The sequence below is a fragment of the Piliocolobus tephrosceles genome, chromosome 4 (genome assembly GCF_002776525.5).
Source record: "Piliocolobus tephrosceles isolate RC106 chromosome 4, ASM277652v3, whole genome shotgun sequence".
In the NCBI taxonomy this organism is placed as follows: Eukaryota; Metazoa; Chordata; class Mammalia; order Primates; family Cercopithecidae; genus Piliocolobus; species Piliocolobus tephrosceles.
In genome coordinates, this window is record NC_045437.1 from 45,277,824 (window position 1) to 45,300,424 (window position 22,601).

The following is a 22,601-nucleotide window of genomic DNA, read 5'->3' on the forward strand; positions in this document are numbered from 1 at the left end:
TTTAAAGAAAGTTTAAAGGAAAGGGTAGGATTGGCAGTTATACAAGTATAATGTCCTGAAAATGCATTTTATAATTTTGCATAGAGTTTACCAGATTTTCAAGTTTTTATAATGTTTACTACATGTTTATCACTAACAATTTAGGTTACCGTTACTAGATTTTCAGCTTAATTCTCTATCCTTTTTCGTCTGTAATTTGTGAAATATTTATTTAGATAACAAGTTATAAAAAAAAGTTAATCTAGAGTCGAATAACTGTTCCATATAATTCTTACAGAAGATATTAAAGAAAATGAGATTATATACTGCAAAAGTTATTTCTGTACAGTGCCCTAATGTGGTATTTAAAGTTTTATTTAATGAAGAGGAAGGATTTCTGACAGTCACTGGGACACATGGGATTCTGCTTTTTTCTATATTTAATATGGAAAAGTAATGGTGGGAGATATGGCTTATACATATTGACAGCAATATAAACTGTTTTCCAGTTTTACTTACTGAGTATTAGGACATTAGCTGGGAGAAAATGTTTCCTAAAGTCAACACAGAACTGCTCTTTTTCATCAAATAAATCTTTTAAATCGATCTCTTAAAAGTATTATACTTATATTATCTTTATTGCTTGGTACATATTCTCAGCTTGTCTGATACTAAGAATGAAAAACAACATTGGGATAGGAATAATAAAAATAGATAGTAAAGTAAATTAGTGTCCCATAGATTAAAATATTACCCTAGCTGAAAACAGTTCAGTCACACAGGAACTCCATGTACTTCATAGGCAAATAATGATTAATATAGGAATGCTTATATTGCTGCTGTTCAGTTCTTAGCCCCTTGTTCTTCTTAATAGTACTCCTCTAATCTATAGAGGGATAAAAGGAATAATTCAGCACTTTAATGTGTTATTTAATTCTCCCAGAAGCCCCCATTTTACATAAAAAAAATGAAATTGAATGGATTATGAGAACATTGATTATTGATTGGTAAGTGGTAACATTATTTCAAGAGCAGCAACCTAAAATACTCACACAGTTAGCTCTAACAATGCTTATCAAGTCTTAAAACTATTTCTGCAAATTGTTGTATTACATAAATGTTATTGACTCCTCAACCATGGTTTTTTAAAGTAATATTTGTTAATTATAAAGTAAGAAAATACAAGCCGGGCATGGTGGCACATGCCTGTAGTCCCATCTACTGGGCAACCTGAGTCAGGAGGATCGTTTGAGCCTGGAGTTTGAGGCTACAGTGAGCTGTGATCGTATTGTTGCACTTTAACCTGGGTAACACAATGAGACCCTGTCTCTTTAACAAAAAAAAAGGAAGAAAATGTAAAAGCTACCTTCAGTCTTATAATCCAGACAATGGTATATTTTTCTCTTCTGTGTACCTTTTCCTTCAAAAACATTATGGATGGAGATAGGATTTGGGGAAGATGGCAGACCAGGAAGCTCCAAGAATCTGTCTCCCCACCTAGACAACAATTACACTAGCCAGATATGTCTAATATAACTGTTTTGAAACTCTTGAGTCTACTAAAGGCTTGCAAGTTCCAGGGAAGGCTTGAGTGATAAATTGCTGTTAATTTCAGTTAATTTCAGCTCTTAACACAGTAGTAGCTTCCTATACCTCTACCCATCCAAGCCTCGTGGCAGGCGGCTGTACATGTGTTCCTAGAGCAATCCATACACAACTTGTGGGAGCCAGAGTGAGCACAAAGGATTCTCTGACTGCCAATTATGGCTTCTTATCACAGAGGGGCAGACAAAAAGTGGGTGACCATTGTTGTTGCAAGTCCCTTCCCCTCTGGCTGTAGTGATTTCCAGGGGACTTGAAGGGCCAGTGCCCTCTTTCTCCTTAACTTTTCTCTTTTTCCTTTTGGGAGCAAGACATTATAGACTAGGACATTCATGAACAGCTGCATATACAGGAAAAATTAGAACGTGATGACTGTGCCTGCTCAGGGAAAGGTACAAGGCTAGAAAAGACCCTAAGAAGACCTTACTTTTCCACCTCAGGCTAGATCCTTGGCACAGAGATAGCCTACAACAATAAAAAATAACAATAACAACAAACCATGAGGAAAAAAAGAACCTGATTTCCTGAGTTACCACACCAGTAAATTCAAAGGTCCAGTTTTCAACAAAAAAACAAAAGACATAGAAGGAGACAGGAAAATGTGGCCTTTTCAAGGGAAAAATGTACATCAACAGGAACTGTCCCTGAAAAAGACTTGATGGCTGATCTACTACACAAAGACTTTAAAGCAACTACCTTAATGATACTCAAATAACTATAGGACGATGTGGGGAAAGTTAAGAAAAAGATAAGTGAACAAAATAGAAATATCAGTGAAGAAATAGAAAACCTGAAAAGAAACCAAAAAGAAATTATGGAGCTAGAAACTTTAGTAACTGAAATGAAAAATTCACTAGAGGGATTCAAAGGCAGATTTGCACAAACAGAACAATCAGTGAACTTAAATATAGGACAGTGGATATGATTGAGTTTGAAGAACAGAAAGAAAAAGATTGAAGTGAACAGAGCCTAAGAGAACTGTGGGACACATCAGGCGGACCTCAATACACATTTTGAGAGTGCCAGGAGAAAAAAGGAGCAGAGAGAATAGTCAAAGAGATAATGGCCGAAAACTTCCCAAATTTGATGAAAGACATGAATATAAACGTGAGAAGTTTAATGAACTCCGAATAAGATAAAATCAGTGAGATTCACAGATATAATCAACTTTCAAAAGACATATAGAGTATCCTGAAAGCAATCAGAAGCAGCTTATCATATGAAAGGAATCCTCAATGTAATTATCAACAGATTTCTTGTCAGAAACTTTAGAAGCCAGAAGGTATTGGGCCAATATATTCAAAACGCTAAAAGGAAAGAACTGTCAACCAAGATTCCCGTATTTGTGGAACCAGGCATGGTGGCATTGCACCTGTAATCTCAGCTACTCAGGAGGCTGGGCAGGTGGATCATTTGAAGCCAGGAGTTTGAGACCAGTCTTGGCAACATAACAAGACCTCATCTCAGTAAAAACCCAATCCTATGTCTGACAAAAATGTCTTTCAAGAGAGAAGGAGATAGCAGGTGTGATGGTGTGTGCCTATAGTCCTAGCTACTTGGAAGGCTGAGGCAGGAGAGTCACTTGAGCGCAGGAGTTTAAATTCAGCCTGGCAAAATACCAAGTCCTTGTCTCTTAAAGAAAGAGAGAAAGAAAAAAAAAATTAGTTTTCCAGCAGTAAAAAGAGGGGATAAAGTGAGGGAGAAATTTAAACATGCCCAAATAAACAAAAGCTAAGGGAGTTAGCTTTGCTATTTACCACTAGACCTGCACTGCAAGAAATGCTTAAGGGAGTCGTCTGAAGTGAATTGTAAGCATACTGGACAATACCTCTAAGCTGTATGAAGAAATAAAAATCTTAGTAAAAGTCAATGCATGAGCAATTATAAAAATTAGAATTATTGTAACAGTTTGTAATTCTGCTTTTTGTTTTCTACATGATTTAAGAAAATGATACATGTTTAAGAACACAATTAGCCTAAAAGCTAGTAGTACTGTAACTGGTTTGTAATTGCAGATTTTTCTGTAGACTAATGGATTTCAAAGAATATTTGCTCATTTTTTTGGTCATATAGAATATAAAGATGTAATTTTGTGACATCAGCAACTGAAAGGGGTGAAGACAGAGCTGCAAAAGAATAGAGTTTTTGTATGTTACTGAAGTTAAGCTAGTGTAAGTTCAGATTATAGTGTTATAACTTCAGGATATCATCCAGATGATAACCACAAAAAAATAGCTATAGAAATACAGAAAAGGAAATATGAAAAAATATCAAACATTTCACTATGAAAAACCAACTAGGCCGGGCACAGTGGCTCACGCCTGTAATCCCAGCACTTTAGGAGGCTGAGGCGGGTGTCTCACGAGGTCAAGAGATCAAGACCACCCTGGCCAACATGGTGAAACCCAGTCTCTACTAAAAATACAAAAATTAGCTGGGCCTGGTCACATGGGCCTGTAGTCCCATCTACTCGGGAGGCTGAGGCAGGAGAATCTCTTGAACCCAGGAGGTGGAGGTTGCAGTGAGCCAAGATTACACCCCTGCACTCCAGCCTGGTGACAGAGTGAGAGACTGTCTCAAAAAAAAAAAAGGAAAAAGAAAAATTAAACCATGATAAACTAGACAGTGATGCAAGAAATGAGGGACAAAAATGCTAATAAGGCACATAGAAAATAGCAAAAAGAAGTAAGTTCTTCCTTATCAGTCATTACTTTAAATGTAAATAAATCAAACTCTTCAATTGAAAGATAGAGACTGACAGAATGAATTAAAAATACGTGATCAGGCCAGGTGCAGTGGCTCGCATTTGTAATCCCAACACTTTGGGAGGTTGAGGCTGATGGATCACGAAGTCAGGAGTTCACGACCAGGCTGGCCAAGATGGTAAAACTTCATCTCTACTAAAACTACGAAAATTAGCTGTGCACGGTGGCAGGTGCCTGTAATCCCAGCTACTCGGGAGGCTGAGGCAGGAGACTTGCTTGAACCTGGGCAGCAGAGGTTGCAGTGAGCCAAGATTGCGCCACTGCACTCCTGCCTGGTTGACAGCAAAATAAAAAACATGATCAACTACACGCTGTCTATATGACCCTTTAGATCCAAAGACAACAAACAGATTGAAAGTGAAAGAATGGAAGAAAATATTTATGCAAATAGCAACCAAAAGAGAGCAGGGTTAGTTATAGTAATATCAGAGAAAATAGACTTTAAATTAAAGAAGATTTTAAGAGACAAATAACGACATTGTGTATTAATAAAAGGTTCACTGCAGCAAGAAGACTGTAACAGTTATAAACATTTACATACTAAGACAGACCATCAAAATAATATAAAACAAAAACAGAATTGAAAGGAGAAATAGACAGTTCTACAATAATTTAATGCCCCTTTACAGTAATAGACCAGACAGAAATAAGAAACAGAGAACTTAACGCAGTATACCAAATAGGCCTAAAAGACATATACAGAACACTGTACCAAACTATAATATATACATTTTTCTCAAGTACACATGGGACATTTTCTAGGATAGATCATATGTTAGGACAAAGATTAAATCTTATTCCATTTTGAAAGATAAATACCATATAAAGTGTCCTCTCTGACCACAGCTGGGTGACTTGAGAAATTAGTAATAAGTAAAACTGGAAAATTTACAGGATCATGGAAGTTAAACAACTAGTGGAGCAAAGAAGAAATTACAAGGGAAATTAGAAAATGCTAAGAGTTGAATACAAACATACCAAAACTTAGGGGATGCAGTGAAAGCAGTGCTAAGGGGAAATATAGCTATAAACACTACATTAGTAAACAAGACCTCAGATCAACAACATAGCTTTACAAATTAGAAAGGAAAATAATGTAAAGCCAAAGCTAGCAGAAGGAAGGAAATAATAAAGATGTGAGCTGAAATAAACAAAATGAGACTAGAAAAACAATAGAGAAAATCATTGAAACTAAAACTTGATTAAAAAGATAAGAAATTTGACCAACCTTTAGCTAGATGGACGAAGGAAAAAAAGAACACTCAAATTACTAGCATCAGGAATTAATGTAGGGATGTTATAGGAGTCCTGCCTTATTCACAAGGGGATATATTCCAAGACCTCCAGTGGATGCCTGAAACACCACAGATGGTACCGAACTCTCTATGTATATATATAAATTTTTTTCCTATGCATACATACTTACAATAAAGTTTATTTTAGAAATTTAGCACAGGAAGATTACCAACAATGACAAATAATAAAATAGAATGATTATAACAGTATACTGTAGGAAAATTTATATGAATGTGAGCACATGTGCATGCTCACTCTGGCTCTTGTTCTCTCTTCTCTTCTCTCCCCCGGTCCCCACCACCACCAAAATGTGTTACTGTACTATACTCACCTATTTTTGGATCAGAATTTCCCACAAGTAACTGAATCTAGGCACATGAAACCATGAGAAAGAGGGGATTACTGTACTACTGTCTATACAAAATAAGAATTGTAAGACATTATGAAAAATTGTATGCCATAAGATCGAGTAACCTAGATGAAATGGACAAATTCCTAGAAACACAACACTGACCAAGACTAAATCAGAAACGCTGGGCACAGTGGCTCTTGCCTGTAATCCCAGCAGTTTGGGAGGCAGTGGCGGGTGGATCGCTTGAAACCAGGAGTTTTTAAGCCCAACCTGAGCAACATATTGAGACCCTATCTCTACAAAAAATACAAAAATTAGCTGGACATGGTGGGGTGCACCTGTAGTCCCATCTGCTGGAGAGGCTGAGCTGTGAGTATTGCTTGAGCCTGGGAGGCAGAGGTTGCAGTGAGCTGAGATTATGCACTGCACTCCAGCCTGAGTGACAGAGTCACATTAATAGTATAATAAGATACCACCTTAAACCCATTAGGGTGGCTATTATCAAATAAATAACAAGTGTTGGCAAGGATGTGAAGAAATTGGAACCCTTGTGCCCTGTTGATAGGAATGTAAAATAGTACAGCCAGTGTGGAAAATAGTATGGCGGCCGGGCGCGGTGGCTCAAGCCTGTAATCCCAGCACTTTGGGAGGCCGAGACGGGCGGATCACGAGGTCAGGAGATCGAGACTATCCTGGCTAACACGGTGAAACCCCGTCTCTACTAAAAAATACAAAAAACTAGCTGGGCGAGGTGGCGGGCGCCTGTAGTCCCAGCTACTCGGGAGGCTGAGGCAGGAGAATGGCGTAAACCCGTGAGGCGGAGCTTGCAGTGAGCTGAGATCCGGCCACTGCACTCCAGCCTGGGCGACAGAGCGAGACTCCGTCTCAAAAAAAAAAAAAAAAAAAAGAAAATAGTATGGCAATTCCTCAAAAAATGAAAAACTGAATTAAAATATGATCTACCACTTCTGGTTATTTACCCAAAAGCAATGAAATAAGGATCTTGAAGAGATTTGTATACCCATGTTCCTGGTATGATTCACAGTTGCAGAAACATGGAAGCAACCTATGTGTACATAAATGGACAAATATATAAGCAAAATGTGGTATGTCCATTCAGTGGAATATTACTCAACCTTAAAAAATAAGGAAATTCTGCCACATGCTCCTGAAGTGTGAGGACACTATGCTCAGTGAAGCCAGTCACCAAAAGATAAATACTGTATGATTCCACTCATATTGGGTGCATAGAGTAGTCAAATTCATAGAGACAGAAAGTAGAGTGGTGGTTGCCAGGGACAGGGGGAGTGAAAAATGGAATGTTGCTGTTTAATGGATATAGAGTTTCAGTTTTGTAAGCTGAAAAAGTTTTGGAGATTAATTGTACAATAAAGTGGATATACTTAATACTACTGAACTGTAGTCTTAATGGTTAAGACAGTTCCACTGTTTCACAATGTAATATAGCCTTATAACAAATACCCACATTCTTAACAATAGGGATACATTCTGAGAAAAGCATAGTTTCGCGATTTTGTTGTTGTGCAAATATCATAGAGTGGACTTATATATAGATGGTATAGTCTATTACACACTTAGGCTATATGATAGAGCATATTGCTCCTAGGCTACAAACCTGTATAACATGCTATTGTACTGAATATTATAGACAGTTGTAACACAATGGTAATTATTTGTGTTTCAAAACATAGAAAAGGTACAATGAAAATATGGTATTATAATCCTATGGGACCACCATCATATATGTGGTCTGTCATTGACAAAAACATTATGTAGTGCATGACAGTACGTGCTGGAACAAAACACTATTATACACCAGTACTGTTGTGACATATTTTAAATATCGGATACTAAATGTATATAGAGGCTGATAGTTAAGTGTAATTGTATTTCTACCTCTACCAAGACCTTATTAGCAATGCATGGACTTGATCCTAAGAGAAACAGGAGCCATGGATGCAGGTATATGATATTATGGAATCAGAAGCCCTGAATTATAAGTGTAAGAAAAGAAGATTGAAACCAAGCAGAGAATGGGGGCAGCTGTTATAGCCCTCTACTTCTATGGTACCATGTTATATTTGGGGTTTTTCTTTTACTTTGGATGGTCATAAGCAATGTCTTACTCTCTTCTTCTCCTCTAGTGTACTTGTAACACTCAGCTTTTTAGCCCTGAGTTAGGTAAGTCATTGCTTAAGACACAGGAACTAGGGTGTATGATAGGCCCTGGTTAATTTTTCCAGCTTCATCTCACTTCAGCATTTTGCCTATTCATACATTTCTGTAAAGGAAAGTTTATCGCATGTTCTAGTTTAGTAAAAGAAAATGCCAAATGAATAACCAACTCCCATAAATGACCTTCAAATGAGTTGCTATATTTGATACTAGTTCTTAAATTATGATGCAGGAATGACTAGGATTTGAAAAAGCTCTCCCATGGTAGTTTATGGGCTAATTTTTACAAATGTTCTGATTTTCAGCGTGATTTGAGAAAAGTATCTTGAGGGTAAGCAAATAGTGCGCTCAGTGAAATTAATTGTACTGTACCTAAGTTTTAGATCATTGAAATATGATAAAAATCCTGTGTAATACATTTAAAAATATATGTTTTAAAATTTTTTTGATTCATGAGTGGTTCAGTTCCTGGAAATCATTGTCAGTTGAGCCTTTACTTATAAAGTTAGTTTTCTTGATGAATTGTATGTTTTCTCTCTCCAGCTGGATCCGCAAGGGACTGTCTTATTTAGTTTCCACTGTATATGTACATTTTCAGCCTGAGTTTTGGTATTTAGGTTTAGTATAGAGAATTACACTTCTGGACTAGCCATATCATTTTAAAGATAAAATGAAGCCCAGGGAAGGTAATAAGTAATGTGTCTAATTATCTGTTACAGTGATTCAAAAGCCCATTTTCTCACTCATATCCTTGTGGGGTTTTTGCTACAGACTGTAACTTCTCTAGTGGGGGACCCATAAGTATTTGAAAGCCTAAATAAATTTTAATATTAATGAGCATGAAATTGTCATGCTAAATTTTATCTCAGATAATATATTTATATTGACCTGGACAAGCTAAAATTGTTTCCATTGCATATTTTAAATTACAATTTTATTGATTAAATTGCTCTCTTAGATATTGTATCTGGCTTCTCATGTGGTTTGTTTTAAAATAGTAATATTGAAGTTAAATGTATGGATGCTCACAACACAGCTTGTTTGATTTTATTATGGATTTCAGAATGTTATTTTCAGAAAAATCCTTTATTATGCTTATGTTAATATTTAATCTTGTATTTTCTCATTTTCCATAATTAAAACAGAGAGAGACAGTGTAGTTTAGGTGGAGGGAGTGGGAGTGAGGAACTATGACATTAATAACTAGGTAATTTTTGACACCATGAGGAAGTTACTTAATTTCTCTCTCAATTTCTTTGCTATGCTTCTTGCTACAGAGTGTTATTAGGAAAAGGAAGAAGGTTTTCAAAAGGCAAGTGCTATTTGTTTTTTTAAAGTCAACCTTTTTACTATATTTTATACCACTTTCTTTGGAGGGTAGATAGACTGATGAACAAACTGTGCAGAATGGTAATGTATGAATTTATCTTCCATATAATTAAACCAAGCTACCAAATTTAGCTGCAACTTTAAGGAGGTTTTTTGGATTTTTCTTTTTGTTCAGATCAGTTTTTAAGCATTTCTGGTATTTTAATTGATAACTGTGAACTATATTATTTAATTTGAAATGCTTTTAAATGTTCTCAAAACGTCAAAGTCTAAAGCATAAAGGTATGTATATTGGATTTAGTCTGAAGTTTACTTTTTTTTTTTTGACCAGTACTAACCTTCATATTAGCTTTCAGATTGAAAAATATTACTGACCTCCTCTAGTGGCCAAAAGATTGCCATTTAAAAAAAGTGTTCAGGCTAGTATTGCTGTTAAAAGAAAAAAAAAGTTATGTCCTAATATAACAAAGGTGTGGTCTCATTACTGTAGTATTCAGAAGTAGTAAACCTTGATCTGTGTAGGAGGTGTTTCAGTAAGTGCTTCATTGACCCAAGATGTTATTTTTCATTTATGTAGAGCATGCTTGGGAATACTGCATACAAACACTAACAAATTTGGGAAGCAATTTTTTTGCAAAATAGTTTTTGCAAAAAATAGTATGAGGGATCTTAAAGCAGATATGTTGAAATGGGAAAATACTCCTATAGTAACTATATTTGAATTCCAGATTATTAATTTTCATAGAATTTGGTGTTTTCAAAATAATGGATTGGTGATTAGAGGTTGTAAATGAGTTCACCTTCTTTTTTCTTGTGGAAGAGTAAGTGGAACTAAGAAAAAGCCAGCATGCCTTTAAAATATTGTCCCCAAAACTCGTGCCGTTGGGATTTTGAAACCATGTTACAAATTTTAAGAACATTTAACACTGTATCAGTTATGACCACTAAGTAATGTCTTCTCATTTTCATCCTTATTTCCTTAACCCTGCTTCACTCTCAAAAAGCAGACATTATGGCCGAACGCGGTGGCTCAAGCCTGTAATCCCAGCACTTTGGGAGGCCAAGACGGGCGGATCACGAGGTCAGGAGATTGAGACCATCCTGGCTAACATGGTGAAACGCCGTCTCTACTAAAAAAAAATACAAAAAACTAGCCAGGCGAGGTGGCGGGCGCCTGTAGTCCCAGCTACTCAGGAGGCTGAGGCAGGAGAATGGCGTGAACCCCGGTGGTGAAGCTTGCAGTGAGCTGAGATCCGGCCACTGCACTCCAGCCTGGGCCACAGAGCGAGACTCTGTCTCAAAAAAAAAAAAAAAAAAAAAAAAGCAGACATTATAAATGCAAATAAAAACTGTCATTTTTCAAAGTGGATATCTTGGGAAGCCAAAGAGATGTGTTAACAAATTTTTATCACTTTTTAGAATAGTTTGATAACTTATCTTTTAGAACTATTTTTGGTCCCTATCATACTTTTTAAAGGTACTGATATCTTTGATGATAGATTTGATTTTTGAGAGAAATTGAAAACTAATTCAGAGCCATGTCATATAAATACAATCAGTTTAAGCTTGTCCTTTAATATAATGAGACTTTTCTTTAATTTTTATTCTAAAATCACCAAAATGATTTGAAATAGCTCTATTTTGCGTAATGAATTGCTCTCAATATGGTTATGGTAGGACCATTCAGGAAATTTCATGCAATGACAGCATCATTAGCACAATTTTAGACATTACCAGAATGACTAATTTTTAAACAATGAGGGTATATTTGTGTGTCTATGTGTATTTGTTAAAAACTCAAAATTTTTATATTAGTAGTTACTGTAGTTACTGGAATAATGAACCCTCATTAAATTGAATAACAATGAAAGTAGGATTCATGAGTATACTATCTTTTTTTTTTTTTTTCTGAGACAGAGTCTCATTCTCTTGCGCAGGCTGGAGTGCAGTGGTACGATCCCAGCTCACTGCAACCTCCGCCTCTCAGGTTCAAGCGAGTCTCCTGCCTCAGCCTCCCAAGTATCTGGGATGATATGTGTGCACCACCACACCCAGCTAGTTTTTATATTTTTAGTAGAGACTGGGTTTTGCCATGTTGACCAGGCTGGTCTCAAACTCCTGACCTCAAGTAATCCACCCACCTCGGCCTCCCAAAGTGCTGGGATTACAAGCGTGAGCCACCACGCCTGACCTCTTTTCTTTTTCATTGGAATTATTTATACAATATATAATGAAACTTATTTAAATGAAATTTTATTAGACTTAGAAGTGCAATTGTACTAAACTTGTAGCCTCCACATTTATCTGTTACCTATCACTTAAAATGTGTTGCATCGATTTTGCTGAAATGGAGTCTTGTTTTATCATGTCTTTGTTGTAAGATGATGTTACTTGTTTTGAAATACTGGAACTTGAAGAAATACATAAGGGTATAAGACATATAGTGAAGACACCGTTAGTAAAGTATTTAATGTTTATATTTTAAGATCATTTAAAAAATCAGTAGTTTTGACTTGCTCTGTTTAAGACTCATTGACACTGGACATGAATAGAGTGGATTCATTTGGATTTAAACTTCATACTGGGCCAGGTACGGTGGCTCCTGCCTGTAATTCCCAGGACTTTGAGAGGCCAAGGTAGGAGGATCACTTGAGCCCAACAGTTTGAGACCAGCCTCGACAATGCAATAAGACCTGTCTTTATAAAAGTAAAAATTAAAAATAAATTAGCAGGGCATCTTGCTGCATGCCATTAGTCCCAGCATACAGCATACTTGGGAGGCTGAGATGGGAAGATTGTCTGAGCCTGGGAGATGGAGGCTACAGTGAGCCATGACTACCACTGCACTCCAGCCTGGGTAACAGAGGGATGCCCTGTCTCAAAAGAAAAAATATGTATATTCAAACTGTTGAGTTTTAAATATTTTCGAATAAATGTCCAAAATATGCGTTTAATAGTATGAAATATGGATTATGAGTTGTAGGGGATATTATTATATTTAAAAGAACAATCCAGATTTTGCTTAGAAATCAATCACACAAAGGTGTCTAAGTAATTTCTGAAATACCTTATATTTTCATCTGTTACAGAGAGATTCTTATTTTTAATTGGAGTCTCCCATATTTAGTAAAAGAAAGAAAAAAAAGAAAAGAAAGAGAAAAGAGGGGAAGGGAAGGAAGAAAAGGAAGGAAGGAAGGAAGGAGAGAGAGAGAGAAACCTTTACCAAAACCGGTATAAAAAATAGGGTACTACACTTACAAAGTTAGCATTGTGTCTCAGAAAAGAAGAAACTGGAGCCATTTTAAGTAAAGGACCTAACATGATACCTTTGCTCTAGGATTTTAACACACGTCATTCTTTCAAAAGAATTTTTCATACAGGGACTTGCCGCTGCCCCAGCTGGCATGCATGCATGCAAAGACCCCTATAGGTACACAAATATGTGAGGACACCTGCAGGTACCCTGCTGGTGTGCACACGAGTGAGGACCTCCACCGCCCCCCATGTGCATATGTGCAGGGTGAGGGAGCCACCACCACCCTACCAGAGTGCTTTTGCTAGCAGCCCCCATCAGAGTGTTCTTACCAGCAGACTGGGAACACCTTATCCCTCCAATACAGCATATACTTAACCTCTAGGGACCAGACAGTAATCCTGGTCTCAGTCCCCCAAGATTAAAACACATCGCTAAGGAGTGCTGAACTAAGCCTTGGCCCCCTTAAAGTGACCAGAAACGAAACCAATCAACTAAATCCAACTTATACCATAGCCAATTCCTCAAGAGCCTCAAACAATATAAAAAAAGAAAGCCCAATCCAAAAGACAGCAGCTTCAAAGATTAAAGGAACACCAGCCCACAGAGTTGAGAAAGAATTAGCACAAGAAGTCTAGCAACTCTAAAAGCCAGTGTCTGCTTACCTCCAGATGACCACACTAGCTCCCCAGCAATGGCTCTGAACCAGACTGAAATGGCTAAAATGACAGATAGAGAATTCAGAATCTGGATGGCAAGGAAGCTCGTTGACAAACAAAAGAAGGTTGAATGCAGTCCAACGAGCACAGTAAAACAGTCCAAGGGTGGAAAGGTGACATAGCCATTTTAGGAAAGAACCAAACAGAACTTCTGGAAATGAAAAATTCACCACAGGAATTTCAGAACACAGTGGAAGTATTAATAGCAGAAAAGACCAAACTGAAGAAAGAATCTCAGAGCTTGGAGACCACTCCTTTGAATCAGTGCAGAGAGACAAAAATAAAAGAGATAGAATTTTAAATAATGAACAAAACCTCCAAAAAATATGCCTACATCAAGAAGTCAGAATGATCACAAATTTACAACCTAACATCACCATGATGAACTAGAAAAACAAGACCAACCCCAAAGCTAGCAGGAGAAATCAAATAAAATGAGAGCTGATCTGAATGAAACTGAGACATGTAATCTGTGCAGAAAATCAACAAAATGAAAACTTGGTTCTTTGGAAGAATAAGATTGATGGACTGCTAGCTAGACTACTAATGAAGAAAAGAAGATCCAAATAAACACACTTAGAAATGACAAAGGTGACATTACCGCCCATCCCACAGAAATACAAAAAAACCCTCAGAGATTAAACACCTCTGTGCACAAAAACTAGAAAACAGTGAATTCCTGGAAACATAAAACCTTCCAAGGTTTGACCAGGAAGTATATGACATCCTGAACAGACCAATAATAACAAGTTCAGAAATGGAATCAGTAATTTAAAAAAACAAAAAACCTACCAATCAGAAAAAGCCATGGACCACATAGATTCATAGCTCTATTCTACCAGACATATAAAGAATAATTAATACCAATGCTACTGAAATTATTCTGAAAAATATCAAGGAGTACATATTCCTCCCTAACTCATTCTGTGAGGTCAACATCATTCTTATACCAAAACCTGGCGGAGACACAACAAAAAAACAAAAACTTCAAGCCAATATCCCTGATGAACTTATGCAAAAATCCTCAGCAAAATATTAGCAAATTGAATATAGCAGCACGTCAAAACACCACCACAATCAAGTAGGCTTTATTCCTGGAATGTAAGGTTGTTTCACCATATGCAAATGAATAAATGTGATTCATCAGATAAACAGAACTAGAAACAAAAAACACACGATCATCTTAGTAGACACAGGAAAGGACTTAGATAAAATTAAACATCCCCTCATGATAGAAAAAAAAAAAAGAAAAAGAAAAAAAAATAACCTTAACAAACTAGGCATTGAAGGAACATACCTCAAAACAATATAAGCTGTCTTTGAGAAACCCACAGCCAATGTAATGCTGAACAGGCAAAAGCTGGACGTACCCCTTGTGATAACCAGGAAAAGACAAGGATGTCCACCCTCACCACTCCTATTGAACATAATACTGGAAGTTCTTAGAACAGTGAGGCGAGAGAAAAAAAATAAAAGGCATCTGGATTGGAAAAGAGGAAGTCAGACTATCTTCACGGACAATAAGTATTATTCTATTCCTAGAAAACCCCATAGTCTCTGCCCAAAGGCTCCTAGAAGCAATAAACAAATTCAGGATATAATATCAATGTACAAAAATCAGTACCACAAGCCAAGCACCATGGCTCATGCCTGTAATCCCAGCCCTTTGGGAAGCTGAAGCAGAAGGATCACTTGAGCCTAGGAGGTGGAGACTAGACTGGGCAAAAAGAGTGAGATCCCATCTCTACAACAACTCAAAAAATTACCTGGGTGTAATGGCATGCACTTGTAGTCCCAGCTACTTTGGAGGCTGAGGCAGGAGGACCACTGGAGCCTAGGAGATTGAGGTTGCAGTGAGCCGTGATCACGCCACTGCACTCCAGCCTGGGTGACAGCGCGAGACCCTATCTCGATAAAACAGTACCATTTCTATACACCAATAACGTCCAAGCTGAGAGTCAAATCAGGAGTGCAGTCCCATTCACAGTAACCACAAAATGAATTAAATACCCAGGAATACAGCTAGCCAGGTAAGTGTGAAAGATCTCTACAATGAGAAAAATAAAACACTGCTGAAGGAAATTGGAGATGACACAAACAAATGGAAAAACATTCCGTGCTTATGTAGTACCCAAAGCAGTTTACAGATTCATTGTCATTTCTGTCGAACTACTAATGTCTTTTTTCACAGAATAAGAGAAAACTATTTTAAAATTCATATGGTACCAATAAAGGTCCCAAATAGAACAATCCACAGCAAAAAGAACAAAGCTGGAGGTATCACACTACCTAATTTTAAACTGTATTACAATGCTACCATAACCAAAACAGCATGGTACGGGTACAAAAACAGACACATGACCAGTGGAATAGATTAGATCACCCAGAAATAAAGCCTCACAACCACAAACATCTGTTCTTCGAAAAAGTTGACAAAAATAAGCAATAGGGAAAAGGCTCCCTATTTAATACATGGTGCTGGTATAACAGCCTGGCCATATGCAGAAGATTGAAACTGGATGCCTTCCTCTCATCTTGTACAAAAATTAACTCAAGGTGGATTAAAGACTTAAGTAAGTTCTAAAACTATAAAAACCCAAGCAGAAAATCTAGAACATACTGTTCTAGGCATAGGCCTTGGTGGAGATTTCATGAAGTCTCCAAAAGCAATTGCAACGAAAACAAAAATTGACAAGTAAAACCTAATTAAAGAGCGTTTGCAAAGCAAAAGAAACTATCAACAGAGTAAACAGACAACCTACAGAAAGAAAGTATTTGCCAACTACGCATCCAACAAAGGTCTGATATCCAGAATATAAGGAACTTAAATCAAGCAAAACCCAAACAACCCCGTTAAACAGTGGGCAAAGGACAAGAACAGACACTTCTCAAAAGACATCCATGCTGCCATTAAGCATATGAAAAAGTGTTCAGCATCACTGTTCATTAGAGAAATGTAAGTCAGAACCACAGTGTGATACCATCTCACCAATCAGAATGTCTATTATTAAAAATTCAGAAAATAACAGATGTTGGTGAGGTTACAGAGAAAAGGGAGTGCTTGGCCAAGCGCGGTGGCTCACGCCTGTAATCCCAGTACTTTGGGAGGCCAAGGCAGGTGGATTATGAGGTCAGGAGATCAACACCATCCTGGCTAACATGGCAAAACCCCGTCTCTACTAAAAATACAAAAACAAAATTAGCCAGGTGTGGTGGCTGGTGCCTGTAGTCCCAGCTATTTGGGAGGCTGAGGTGGGAGAATGGTGTGAACCCTGGAGGTGGAGCTTGCAGTGTTGCAGTGAGCTTGCAATGAGCTGAGATTGTGCCACTGTACTGCAGCCTGGGCGACAGAGCAAGTCTGTATCTTAAAAAAAAAAAAAAGGAATGCTTATACACTGCGGGTGGGAATGTAAATTAGTTCAACCACTGTGGAATGTAGTTTGGTGATTTCTCAAACAACTTAAAACAGAACTACCATTTGGCCAGCAATCTCATTACTGTGTATACACCCAGAGGAATATAAATCATTCCTCCATAAAGACTACATGCATGTGTATGTTCATCACAATACTGTTTGCAATAGCAAAACCATGGAATGAACCTAAATGCCCATCAACAATAGACTGGATAATAAAATGTGGCACATATACCCCATGTAATACTACACAACCATAAAAAGGAGTGAGATCATGTCCTTTGCAGCAACATGGATGGAACTGGTGGCCATTATCCTTAGTAAACTAATGCAGGAACAGAAAAACAAATACTGCACGTTTTCATGTATTAAGTGAGAGCGAAATAATGAGAACATGTGGGCCAAATCATGGAGCTTATCTAATAAGTTTATGTCCAACATTAGCTCTAATTAGTTCATTTCCAACCCCATAACACAGGGAGGGAATCAGATGGGTGATGCCAAAAGTTCCTGCCATGGCAGGGCTCACATAGGGCTACTGAAGCATGGTTCATCCAAAGTGCTTCTTGAGTTCCCTCTGCCCGCTAGACCACCTCTTCAGTGTAGTAAGTCTGGAATGGGTGCTAATTCCCTTTTTCATGAAATGGATGCAGCTGGGGGCCATTATCCTAAGTGAATTAACACGGGAACAAAAAACCAAATACCACATGTTCTCACTTAAAAGTGAGAGGTAAACATTAAGTACACATGGACACAAAGAGGGAAACAATAGACACCAGACCCTACTTGAGGGTAGAGGATGGGAGGAGGGCAAGGGACAAAAAAATACCTATCAGGTACTATGTTCACATCCTAGGTGATGAAATTATTTTACACCAAACTCCAGCAGCACACAATCTACCCATGTAACAAACCTGCACATGTATTGCCTGAACCTAAAATTAAAATTGAAAAACAGTAAGACTTTTGTTTGAGATAGTCTCTCTGTGTCACCCAGGCTGGAGTGCAGTGGCACAATCCTAGCTCAGTGCTATCTCAAACTTCTGGATGCAAGGGATCCTCCTGCCTCAGCCTTCCAAGAAACTGGGACTACAGGAGCACACCACAATGCCCCGCTAACTTTTAAAAAAATTTTGTAGAGGTGGTGTCTTGCTTTATTGCTCAAGCTGTTCTGGAACTCCTGGGATTAAGCAGTCCTCCTGCCTTGGCCTCCAAAGTGCTGGGATTACAGGCATGAGCCTAGTAATGCATCTAGTCAAGAACTCCTTTTTTTGTGAACTGATTGCTGTGATTCTGTTATGTTGAAACAAGCTTACATTTTTTTCTTTATCTTTATTGGAGTACAATTTACATTACATTCTTAAAAAGTACCCATTTTCTGTAATCCCAGCACTTTGGGAGGCCGAGACGGGTGGATCACGAGGTCAGGAGATCGAGACCATCCTGGCTAACATGGTGAAACCCCGTCTCTACTAAAAAATACAAAAAAAAAAACTAGCCGGGCGAGGTGGCGGGCGCCTGTAGTCCCAGCTACTCGGGAGGCTGAGGCAGGAGAATGGCGTAAACCCGGGAGGCGGAGCTTGCAGTGAGCTGAGATCCGGCCACTGCACTCCAGCCTGGGCGACAGCGAAACTCTGTCTCAAAAAAAAAAAAAAAAGTACCCATTTTAATTGTACAGTTTGAGTTTTGACCAATGTAGTCTACACTTCCCACATTTTCTTCTACCTCTTTGCATTCAGTGCCCTCGTTGTACTCTGGCCTGCTCTTGTTTGTCGTAGATTAGTTTTGTCTTTTTTAAAAATCAGTTTTCTTGAGGCATAATTTGCATACCATAATTACATACTTTTGATTACTTTTTCATTAATCATTTTCCTGACTCCAGAACATTTATTTTCCTTCATCACTAAGATATTGCTTTGAGATGTGGAGTCATGTAAAGTCTTGGAGAAGAGCTTTGATTCCACCTTCTCTTAAAATTATATGTAATTTGTTAGTTAATTAAGAGTTGAGAACGTATTGAAGTACTTTTTATAGATGGAATGTTTTATAAGCAAGCATTATTGAAAAGTGTGACCATTTTACTTTGGCAGCTGGTAGGTGTTAGAAGTTTGAAATTAAGGAGGCTACTTGTTTTCATATGGATATATTCCTAGTGTCTGCCTGAAGATGTCCATTTCTTTTTTCATGAGCAGTTTTGTTATTTTGGTTACAGATTCCTTTCCTCCTCTCGTCGTCTTTTTTTTTTTTTCCCCGTTTTAACCAGATCCATCTGATTATTGATGTTGGGGGTGGGGACAAGTTTGCTCTTCCTTTGAGATTGTTGCTGTTGTACCTTCAGGAGAATTGTCCCTCTTTGTTGCTATTCCTTGCCATTGTTACTGCCACTTCTAATCTCTACTGTTCTTTTTACCCTTGCTTTTCTTTTTCATTTTTTCTTACATTTGGATAAATTTATCTAGTTTCTGATAGCTTTTCTGAGATCCTAGAATATTGAAGTTAAGGTAAATGAAGTGATACTAACTGGAAAATGTTTTAAACTAGTGCTGATATCATTTACATAAAAATGAGAACATAAAAATTTTATTTATTAAACTATAGAAGCTTAGTATTCTTATAGCTAAAAAGAATATTTTCCAATTAGAATAATATCATGGGTAAACCAACAGCTATATAGGAAATGTAATGGATTTTCAGGAATTAGACCACAGAGGCTATAAAATGTCAATGGGTATATTTTCTATAACACATTGTATGTAATTTTGTTTCCTACTATTAATCTTGAAATTTGTGTAACTTTAAATAATTTTTCATTGTAACTATAGGTTTGACACTAAAATTAATTAGATATTATTTTACCACTTAAATTTACTGAGTAGAATTAAAATTAAATACAATGTAGCTTTTTGTTCCTTTGTTTTCAGTATTGATCTCTAAGTATTAAAAAAAATAATGTTTAGTAAACCTAGGGATTTTTTTCCCCCATTCAAATGAAGGAAAGCTGTTCAATATAAATACTTATCTAGAACCGTAATAGTACAGAGGAGCAGGATTGAAATCAGTCAAACCATAATAGATATGATACATTGTCAAAGGATATAATACAGATGCCTTGGTTTTTCCACACAAGCTTATTAATTCACTGTACTTTTTTTTTTTTTTTTTTTTGAGTCTGAGTCTTACTGTGTCACCCAGGCTGGAGTGCAGCGGTGTGATCTCAGCGCACGGCAACCTCCACTTCCTGGGTTCAGGCGAGTCTCCTGCCGCAGCCTTCTGAGTAGCTGGGATTATAGGTGCCTGCCACCATGCCTGGCTAATTTTTGTATTTTTAGTAGAGACAGGGTTTCACCATGTTGGCCAGGATGGTGTCAAACTCCTGACCTCAAGTGATCCACCCATCTTGGCCTCCCAAAGTGCTGGTATTACAGACGTGTGTGAGCCACCGCGCCTGGCCTAATTCACTGTACTTTTTAAAAGTAACAGTAGAAAATAATCAGAGATCCAAAATACCTGGTTTTAATTACTTGGAAGTTCAAAGATTCGATTCCTTTGTCTATATTGTTATATTGCATTTGTATTAGAGAAGGTAAAATATAAAATTGATGCTCTGAAGAGTATCGTCCCCATCAGTTATCTTCCATGGGATGCTGACTTAACAGACTAGCAAAATTGGAAACTTTGTGCCATCAACTGTCGAGGTGGTTACAAAGATTAAAAAGATACAAGCTGCTTCCAGAAAGATCCAAGTCCAGTAGTAATAACAAAACACAAACTATTGTGAGTAGTAAATGCTGTAATTGTGGTGTGTTAAGAATGGGTGAGAATACATAAAATTTACCATTTTGACCACTGTTAAGTATACAGTTCTATGGTATTAAGTACATTGACACTATTGTTCAACCATCACCATCATCCATCTTCAGAACTTTTTTATCTTCCCCAGCTGAAACTCTGTGTCCATTAAATAATAACTACCCATTCTCTTTTCCCTGCTTCTGGTAACAACTATTCTACTTTCTGTCTATGAATTTGCCTACTTTAGTTTTCCTATTATTAAACAGTCTTTGTGACCACTAGCCCAGCACATAGTAGGTATTCAATAAATTTCTAAATTAAATGGCATTTAGGAATTGAAAGGCATTGCTTATGTCAGTGGATTGACTATATATTTTATATGTACCCAAACTGCCAATTATTGTTATAATAACCTTGTTAATTCATAGGAAACCTTTGGTTTTCTGAAGTATTTTTTATTTAAATTCTTTTCACATAGTTTACTTTTTTTTTAGACTGAATCTGGATATGGATCTGAATCCAGCTTGCGTCGACATGGCTCAATGGTGTCCCTGGTGTCTGGAGCAAGTGGCTACTCTGCAACATCCACCTCTTCATTCAAGGTGTGTAGTTAATGGATGCCTTAAGTTAAAACAACGTAAATTGAGCTTAGTATTGGATGTTGTGAACAGAATATACTTGATCATTTTTGAACAAGCTTTTTAATAGTATAATTTATTTGAACTTATTAGAGAAATACTTTTTAAGGTATAAAATAATAATTCATACAAATGAACACATGTCACTGATTTTATTTCATTCATTCATTAGGTAAAACATAAAAAAGCTGGTTTAAAGGAAAATCTGAAGAACTGAAACGATTTGCAAATGTGTGCAAAACTGGTCAATATCCACAGATTAATAATCAGTGCTTCTGCACCAGACAAAGTTCATTTGCATCTCTATGAACAAGAATTATTTCTACTACTCAGTTTTTTACTAGAAGAGTTGTAAAATAGCTCAAATGCAGTGAAAGGCAAAAGTGTCTATATGATCAAACAGTACTTTCCCAAGGGTACCATAAATGACAGCTCACCATTACTTTGAAAGGACACTAGTAATATTTTTGCCCAGTTCAAAGTCTTTCACAGTTGTTCCTCACAATTTTTTTTTAATTTGAAAATACCAAATGTTATATTTGCAAACTGTCAGGTGTTACTGCTTTCTTATTTTCTATAAAAAATAAGGCTTATTTATAAGTGATATCACTTACAAGGTTATCACTCCTAAGTGACTTATCACTATCAAGCCAATAGATTAGTCAGTTTCAAGCCTATTCCTAAAAGTATTGTATTGAACTAGACAGCTCTCCTTATCCCGTGCCCTCAGTTATAAGGTACAGACCTTAAAAGTTGATGAAATACCATGGGACCAAATAAAATCCAGTTTTGTTTTACTTGAATTACATCTCCCTATTTTGTGTTTTGCAGAAAGGCCACAGTTTACGTGAGAAATTGGCTGAAATGGAAACATTTAGAGACATCTTATGTAGACAAGTTGACACGCTACAGAAGTACTTTGATGCCTGTGCTGATGCTGTCTCTAAGGATGAACTTCAAAGGGATAAAGGTTAATTAGGCTATTACCACTATTTTTACTTGGAGAATGAATGGATTAAAAGCCTCTTGATCTCAAAGGGTAATGTCTTTAAGTGATAAAGGTATCTGTAGTCATTTTTTGCTGCAAACCCCCAGTGAAACAGATTTCAGTGTCCTTGTAACTTGGGTACTTCAGTTACACATACTAATTCATTTTGATCATCCCTACCAGATGCCATTGAACACCTTTATTTTATTTATTTATTTTTTGTTGAGACGTGGTCTCATTCTCTAGCCCAGGCTGGAGTGCAGTGGCGCGATCATAG

The 22,601-nt window shown here is 37.1% G+C and overlaps 1 protein-coding gene across 2 annotated transcripts in view; it reads left to right on the forward strand.

The window, feature by feature from the left end:
* The window catches only part of CERT1 (ceramide transporter 1), a 145,205-nt gene that overhangs the window by 68,209 nt on the left and 54,395 nt on the right, over positions 1–22,601 (forward strand). For both annotated transcript variants that reach the window (XM_023207996.1, XM_023207995.1), the window contains 2 exons: positions 21,193–21,300; positions 22,168–22,306. In XM_023207996.1, coding sequence (XP_023063764.1) covers positions 21,193–21,300; positions 22,168–22,306 — 247 coding nt within the window. The remainder of the gene's footprint in view (positions 1–21,192; positions 21,301–22,167; positions 22,307–22,601) is intronic.